Here is a 7,914-nt window from a genome sequence, read left to right as displayed (position 1 = left end):
CTGAGGTACACCTCTGGGAAGTGACCCACCTGTTCCTTCATTGATCTAAACAAGAGTTCTTCTGTATCAGGTAATTACGGAGTGATGGTGCCGTACTTGGGAATGACTCAGACAGTGGCTTTCTTTTTCTTTTTCTTTTCAGTGAGAGAGAGAGAGAGAGAGAGAGAGAGAGAGAAGGACAGACAGACATAGACACATAGGAAGGGAGAGAGATGAGAAGCATCAAGTCATAGTTGTGGCACCTTAGTTGTTCATTGATTGTTTCTCATATGTGCCTTGATTGGGGGAGAGGGGACTCCAGCCGAGCCAGTGACCCTTTGCCCAAGCCAGCAAACTTTGGGCTCAAGCCAGCAACCATGGGGTCATGTCTATGATCCCACGCTCAAACCGAGGATCCCTCGTTCAAGCTGGATGAGCCTGTGCTCAAGCCGGTATCCTTAGGTTTTCGAACCTGGGTCCTCAGTGTCCCAGGCTGATGCTCCATCCACTGTGCCACCTCCTGGTCAGGCTAGACAGTGGCAGTTTTGAAGTGTGCCTGCTTATGGCCCCTCCATCCCTGATATGACACTCACTTTTTTGGGGTGTCCAGAGGACACGTTGGATGGAACTGTGGGGAGAAGGCTCAGATCAGCCAGTTCAGGAACACTCCTCATTCTGCCCACAAGCTATTGCTGGTCTGAACTTCCCAAAGGGTGCTCAGTGGCCCTGTCCTGGCATGGGAGTAGAGAGAGCTCCCCTGGCTCGGAGTGGGAGCCCCAGGAAGGCCCTGGGCCCCAGCTGAGTTGCTGAGCTTGGGGGAAAAAGGCTGCCCGAGCTTTGGGCTTGTGCCCACTGCCTGCCCTGCAGGCGCTGGCAGCAGGCCACACGCGGGCCCCTGTCTACTCTTTGGAGAGATGGCGTTATTTCAGCATGGTACCCGACAGGCCAACATTCCACTCAAAACTGGCCTCCAGAACAAGGGCTTTATCTCTGGGAAAAGCTGCAAAGTGTGCCCCCTTCTCGCCCCCAGAATTATTGGCACTCACTTATCATTAAGGGCTCCCACAGGGCAGGGACCCAGGCCTGTGTGTTTACTGGCTTCTGGGCACATGGAAGGCATTCAAGACAGATTTGCAAATTGGCAGCGCATCCTCCCGAAGTGGGTGAGGGAATGCTGGCAGCCAGTGAGCTCCCAGCAGGAGAGAGAGAAGGCAGGCAGGCCCCCTCTACCGTGGGCCTTGGGTTAGGAAGCTTTCAGACTTCAGAGTCCCAGCTGTGGGTCGGTGGCAGGACATCCCAGTGGTTAGGGGGTGCTCGGAAATAGGGCGGATCCGGGCTCAAATCCATCCACCCTCTCCGCCTCGAGGAAGTCATCCACCGCCACCCTGACTCACTTCTCGGTTTCCCCACATCTGAGACGGGAGCACGAAAGCCGGTCCCGTGGGCCGAGCGGGCAGACGCGAGCTTCCTTGTGTGAGACGCTTTGCTCTGGGCTTGGCGCCCACAAGATTACAAGCCATGTAGCCTTCAGCGGCACCCTCTGAAATCGCCACCACCCCGCCGTTTTCGACCTGCAGAACGGCAGTTTCTCGTGGTGCCAGTGACGTTGTCATCTGTCTGGTTGCTGTGCTGCAGCATGGGATTGGGTTGTGCTGAGACCTGTCCCCGGCCGCCCCCAAGGAGCCAGGTCCTAGCTCAGTGCCTGTCCCAGAGAGAGAGGGGCCTGCGTGGTCACCTCCTCCAGTCCCTTTCTTGCTGGGTGGGGAGATGGACCCCAGGGAGGAAGGTTCTTGCCCAAGGAGACACAACCTGTTGGGCATGGCCCTAGGTCCAGAATCCAATTCCTAACTCAGTTCTCTTTCCCCTGCCTCAGCCTGGAGCCACTGCCATGGTTGGCGCTCGAGCTGGGCCAGGTGGGCAGCTCCCTACACGGGTACATCTGTAATCCCAGCTCGGACACTTGGGCTGCTGAGCTCGGTCGCCTCTCCCGTGGGAAATGATAGCATCGACTTCATGGGAGTGCTGTGGGGGTTTAATTGAGTACCTATTTGTGAAGAATAATACGGTTTGTAAACACAATGTCCAAAATTCTTAAAAATACCAAAGACCACTGAAAGAGTGCCCGGCACTTGGTAAGGGCCGCTGATGTGTTTGCTGTTATTGTTATGAAGACATTTGGAGACTGGAGATTGGTGTTGCTGGTGGGTGTGTGAGTTTGGTCCGGTGCTGAGCTACTGAGGACAGAAAAGAGCCCTCTATCTTGGACCCCAAAGTCCCCTTTTCCTCCACCCCATCCGCTCCTGCACCAGCTGTGGCTCTAAATACACGAGGGACAAATACTTAAACCAGCAGCTTGTGGGGACTGGGCCAGTGTGTTTTATTCCCAAAGCATCCCAAGTTCCTGGACCAATGCAGAGCACAAGGTTCTAACACAATAAATCTTTGCTACGTGAATGAATAAACGTGTCCCCACCTTAAGGGATGCTGGTCTAAAGGAGGGATTCAGAAGAGAATCAGGGATGCTACGGAAATCTATTCAGAATACTTGAAACTCGGGCATTCTCCATCCTCCCGAACCTCACGAGTCCTGCTGTTTTCCGTCTCTTAGAGCCAGACTCCCATCTCCGCGGTCACCAACTCTGCTTCTCCAGGCTTTTATTTTATCTCACCTGGAAAATTGCAACAGACTCACCTTCTGCCCCCCTGTCCCTGGGAGCCAAAAGAGGGACTTTCTAAAAAAAATAATAATAATCAAGTTGGATCCCTCCCTCGCCTAAACACCTCCGAGATCTTCCCATTGCTTCCAGGCTCCAGGCCAAGTCCGTCGGCCACCGAGCCCGGGCAGAGATGCTCAGTGTCACTCTGTCACCGGGGGAGTGCAGATCACAGCCCTGGTGAGACGCCGCTTCGCACCCACTGGCGTGACTACCATCCAAACGTTCCCAGAGTTGAGGAGCATGTGGAGAGACCAGAACCTTCACACCCTGCTGGCAGGGGGCTAGAATGGCGCAGCTGGTGTGGGCACACTCTGGCAGCGCCTTGGAGTTAACCGCGGAATTGCCGCAGACCCAGCAAACACCCAAGAGCTTACATGAATCCTGGTCAGTTGTCTAGAGGACACAGCTGTGCTCAATGTTTCTCCCCATCTTCATTTTCGTTTCTGAACCCTGGCTGATTCTGTCCCATCTACGTTTCATAGCGAGGCTTCACTGAGCTGCTGTTGCGGCTGCCACGCCCGTGTTCTCGGACCACCGTTTTCAGGCCGAGAGTCGATCACGAAGACTCAGGCCTTTGTCTCACGGTTTGGCAGCAGCTTGCCCTTACCGGTTTTATTTTGCCGTGTGGCCCTACCCATAACGTTCGTCACGGGGTTGAATGAAATACTGATAGGTTAGCTTTATTTCTCAGGCATAGTCAGTTGGTTTTAAATAGGTAACGCTGTGCAGAGTAGGAAAAAATGCAAGCCGTAGGAAGGGCTAGACAGAGGAGAGGCTGGGTGGCTCCCAGGGCTGCCGGCCGCAGCGGACCCCCAGGAGCCCGGGACCTGCTCCGGCCCACAGGGCATCCGTGAGCGCAAAGGGGCCAGGTCTTCAGGTTCTGGGCAGGCCGGTCATCAGATGAGCTCTTCCTGGGAATGGCCAGGGACAAGGTCTTCTCAGTTGATGGCAGGTCTCTCCCTCCTGCCAGGCTGAGGGCCCTCTGCAGCCAGCGCCCCCTGCAGCTGGGGACAAGACCCCCTGCAGGGGACTCCGGGCAGCCCAGCACAGTCAGTCACACATGGTCACCAAGTTCCTTCTGGTTCTCCCTACCCTTGTTGGCCAAATGCTTACTTTTTATTGTTACTTTATTGTACCCCCGGTGCACCCTCCCAGCCTGGGTGACCTGGCAGGAGCCTCTCTCTCTTTCATGCCAGACGCTTCTCCCTGCCCCAGGGGTGGGGCCCACGCACCGGGGGCGGCTGGGACGCAGCCTCCGGCAGCCTCGGGAATTAGGGCTTTTCTCCCCGTTCTTCCTTTTCTCTAAGGTGACTTTCCAGAGCTGCGGAGTTATAAAAAGTTCCAATGTGTCATCTTCTGGCACCGGGACAGTGGCAGGATGCCACTTGGCAAGCTCTCCTCTCCAACCCAAAGCTTGGCATTTAATTGGCAAAAGCAGTTGAAGATTATTACAGATCTGTCCTAACGAGGTTTGTTAACTTATAATCAGAAAGACTTCATCGTTGCCTGGCCTGGGCTGGCGTGGTGGATAAAGCGTCTGCCTGGGATGCTGAGATCGCCGGTTCGAGACCCCGGGCTTGCCCTGTCAAAGCACGTATGAGAAGCAACTACAAATTGATGTTTCCCTCTATTCCCTGCCCCCCTTTCTCTCTCTCTCTCTCTCAAATCAGTAAATAAAATCTTAAAAAAACAAACAAACTTCATCACAAAATCCCTTCCCCCAAGTCCCATGGACGGAGCACTGTCAGATCCCACGGCAAGCACGTGCAGAATTGGAAGACTGGATGTTGGAAGGTGATAAGGGGGACAAACCCCCTAGAAAAGGAGGACAGGCCACCAGTCTCAGCTGGCTTGCCCATGGGGTGGGCACCCTTGCCTGGGGAGATGGCTTGGCTCCATCTCAGGGTATGACAGCGGGGGAACTCACCACCTCTTTCTGCGCCCCCCCCCCCCAGCCCCCATGGCCTCCTGCCCCGTCCTGCAGAGGGAGAGGGTGTTCCAGTCGGGAACCCACGCCTACAGAATCCCTGCCCTGCTTTACCTGCCGCGGCAGAAGACCCTGCTGGCCTTCGCGGAGAAGCGGCTGAGCAAGAAGGACGAGCACGCGGAGCTGATCGTCCTGCGCAGGGGAAGCTACGATGCATCCACCCACCGGGTCCAGGTAAGGCAGGATGGGGACACTATAACCCCGCTGGGAACACAGAGACCATGACATCCTTAGATGGCCGAGGTCTGGGGGACAGAGGGAAAAGAAACACTGAAACCCAGGAGAGACCCAGGGCCCTATCATGGACTGGGCGGCGAAAGTGCCCCCTAGTGGTCACCAGAAAACATGGCTTCACTGGGACTAAGGCAACAGCAGCTTCAGTGCCCGACTGGGCAAATCCGGGAAAACTAATGTTCAGAAAGGTTTTCCTACCTTATCGAGGACCTGAGAGAAGACTAGTTTAGGATCACGTAACTGGGGTTGCGGTCTTTGAGTAAAGGTGACCTGGGGAGTTGAGACTGAGGAGGGTTGGAGTGACTGCCCTTGTCCTGAAGTTCCAGCACATAGATCAAGCAATTGATTTTGACAAAGACACCGAAGGCTGGTGTATCATATATGGAGGGTTTAATGTTAGTGTTATCATTGATTGCTTTGTGGTCATTATTACATAGCAGTTGTTCAGAGCATGGGGCTTGAAGCAGATGGACCTGGGTTCGAGTCCTGGTTCCATCACTTACCAGTGGCATGGCCTTGGGCAACTCATCCACCTCACCTAAGCCTCTCGTTCTCCAGCCGTAAGATGGAGCGAATAACACCTGTGTCCCCCAGGAGATGGGGGTTAGGGTAGATGGGACAGTGCTAGGCTCTTGACACAGTGTCTGCCTTTAGAATCGCTCACTGGGGAATAGCTGTTAATGAATGGGGATGGACGTCAGAGCTGCCACATGCGCGACAACGACTCGGGGATTATGGAAGTTCCCTGTGAGCCCTTAGTCTCCATGCGAGCCCTTAGTCTCCCTGTGAGCCCTTAGTCTCCCTGTGAGCCCTTAGTCTCCCTGTGAGCCCTTAGTCTCCCTGTGAGCCCTTAGTGTCATGGAGCTGCCCCCTGTAGGCTGCATTAATAGAGTATGATGGATAGCAGATGGGAAGTGGCTGTCATATTCTGTCCCGCTCAAGTTAGACAACTGTGGTTACTGCTAGGGCTTCACTTTTCAAGAATGGGAAGTTGGACCAGGCTGGTAAGTTGAGGAAACCAGGAGGAAGTCGGGAGTAGCTCGTGCCTGCCTGGCCTCTGCATCTGGAGGTCTAGCCCACCGAAGGGGCTCTGTGATATATGTCGGTGGGAATGGAGTCCCATTCAAGAGGAGTGGGCTGTTTTGTGGGGGGGGGTGAGGTGGAGCCTGGCTCCCTCAGTCCTGGGAGGGAATGAATCCTTTCCCTCGACGACCTTTGACCTAACCCCATGAGACGCACCCCTCCCACCCAGAGTGCAGCTCCTGTCCCTGTCCCTGGTCATTTCAAGGCAGTGCTTCTCTTTCTTCCTCTCTTTGCATTCAGTGGCACGGCCAGGAGGTGGTGGCCCAAGCCCAGCTGGAGGGCCACCGGTCCATGAACCCGAGCCCTTTGTACGATGAGAAGACGGGGACCCTCTTCCTCTTCTTCATTGCCATCCCCCAGCAGGTCTCCGAGCACCACCAGCTCCACACCAGGGTCAACGTGACGCGGCTGTGCCAGGTCACCAGCCCCGACCACGGGAGGTCCTGGAGCCCCGCCAGAGACCTCACCGCCTCGGCCATCGGCCCGGCCCACAAGGAATGGGCCACGTTTGCGGTGGGCCCGGGGCACTGCCTGCAGCTGCACAACGAGGCGCGGAGCCTGGTGGTGCCAGCCTACGCCTACCGGCTCCTGCACGCCCACCAGCGGCCCAGCCCCTTCGCCTTCTGCCTCCTCAGCCACGACCACGGGCTCACGTGGGCAAGAGGCAACTTTGTGGCCCAGGACACCCTGGAGTGCCAAGTGGCTGAGGTCGGGGGAGCCCACCAGAGAGTGGTGTATCTGAACGCCAGAAGCCCCCTCCGAGCCAGGATCCAGGCCGAAAGCGCCAATGACGGGCTCGATTTCAAGGGCGCCCGGTCAGTGCGGAAGCTCGTGGAGCCTCCCCATGGCTGCCACGGGAGCGTGGTCAGCTTCCCCGGCCCCGGTGCGGGGCCGGACTCCCCTCACAGGTGGCTGCTCTACACTCACCCGACGGACCCCCAGCAGAGATCCAACCTGGGCGCCTACCTCAACACGCGGCCCCCGGCCCCCGACGCCTGGTCCCAGCCCGCCCTGCTGGCCGTGGGCAGCTGCGCCTACTCGGACCTCCAGAGCCTGGGCGTCGGCCCCGATGGCTCGCCCCAGTTCGGGTGTCTGTACGAATCTGATAACTACGAGGAGATCGTCTTCCTCCTGTTCACCCTGAAACAGGCCTTCCAAGCGGACCGTTCCCCTCGGTGACCCCGCCACACGCTGCCCCCCCCCAGTCTCATCCCACTGACCAGGGGCTAATGGGTTCGTCTCTGACTTTGCAGGTAGTTCTCAGTTCCATCACCCAGAGTGGGAAGTCTGCCTCCTGGCTCTGGTTCTCCTTTGCTGTTTCATCTCGGAGGATTCTATTTTCAGCCCAGAAACTGGAGGAACCTGGCTTCCCTGTGCCCTCGATGGGGTGGGCGCGGAGAGCTCTGTGTGCCCCCCACACCCTCCACCCCGGGGGCCCAGCCTCTGTGCAGGTCTTGATTAATTACCCAGGTCATCCCACTTCTTCCTGGGGAGAAGGGTTCCCGGGGAAGGACTGAGACAAGGATGTAAACTAGCCAAGTTGTGCGACTGACTGTGTGTGTATTTGAATGTTTTATAATAACGCTTTTGGGCAGCCTGTGTGGGGAACAGCTTTGCAAGGAGGTGCGGCAGGGTCTAGGAAAATCGAGCTAGCTGAAGCCATCGGGTCAGTTTCCCACGCTGCCATAACAGATGACCACAAATGAGATGGCTTAAAGCAGCAGAAATTTTTTCTCTCACAATTCTGGAGGCTGGCTGTTCAAATTCAAGGTGTCGGAAAGGCCGGGCTCCCTCCAGAGGCTCTAGGGTAGACTCTTTCCCGGCCTCTGCTTCCGGCCCCTGGTGACCCCAGGCGTTCCTTGGCTCGGGGCTCTATCACTCGAATGCCTCTGTCTTCTAAAGCCTTTCTCTCCT

The 7,914-nt window shown here is 56.5% G+C and overlaps 1 protein-coding gene across 1 annotated transcript; it reads left to right on the top strand.

The window, feature by feature from the left end:
* NEU2 (neuraminidase 2) lies at window positions 1-7,179 on the top strand. The gene is made up of 3 exons (XM_066233348.1): window positions 1-70; window positions 4,652-4,857; window positions 6,241-7,179. Exons 2-3 carry the CDS (start codon window positions 4,657-4,659, stop codon window positions 7,177-7,179), a joined length of 1,140 nt encoding a protein of 379 aa, XP_066089445.1. The 5' UTR covers window positions 1-70; window positions 4,652-4,656.
* Window positions 7,180-7,914: the final 735 nt, after the last annotated feature.

This window comes from Saccopteryx bilineata, chromosome 5 (assembly GCF_036850765.1).
Source record: "Saccopteryx bilineata isolate mSacBil1 chromosome 5, mSacBil1_pri_phased_curated, whole genome shotgun sequence".
Taxonomy (NCBI): Eukaryota; Metazoa; Chordata; class Mammalia; order Chiroptera; family Emballonuridae; genus Saccopteryx; species Saccopteryx bilineata.
Note: the sequence above shows the minus strand (reverse complement) of the source record. Positions and strands in the feature narration are given on the sequence as shown.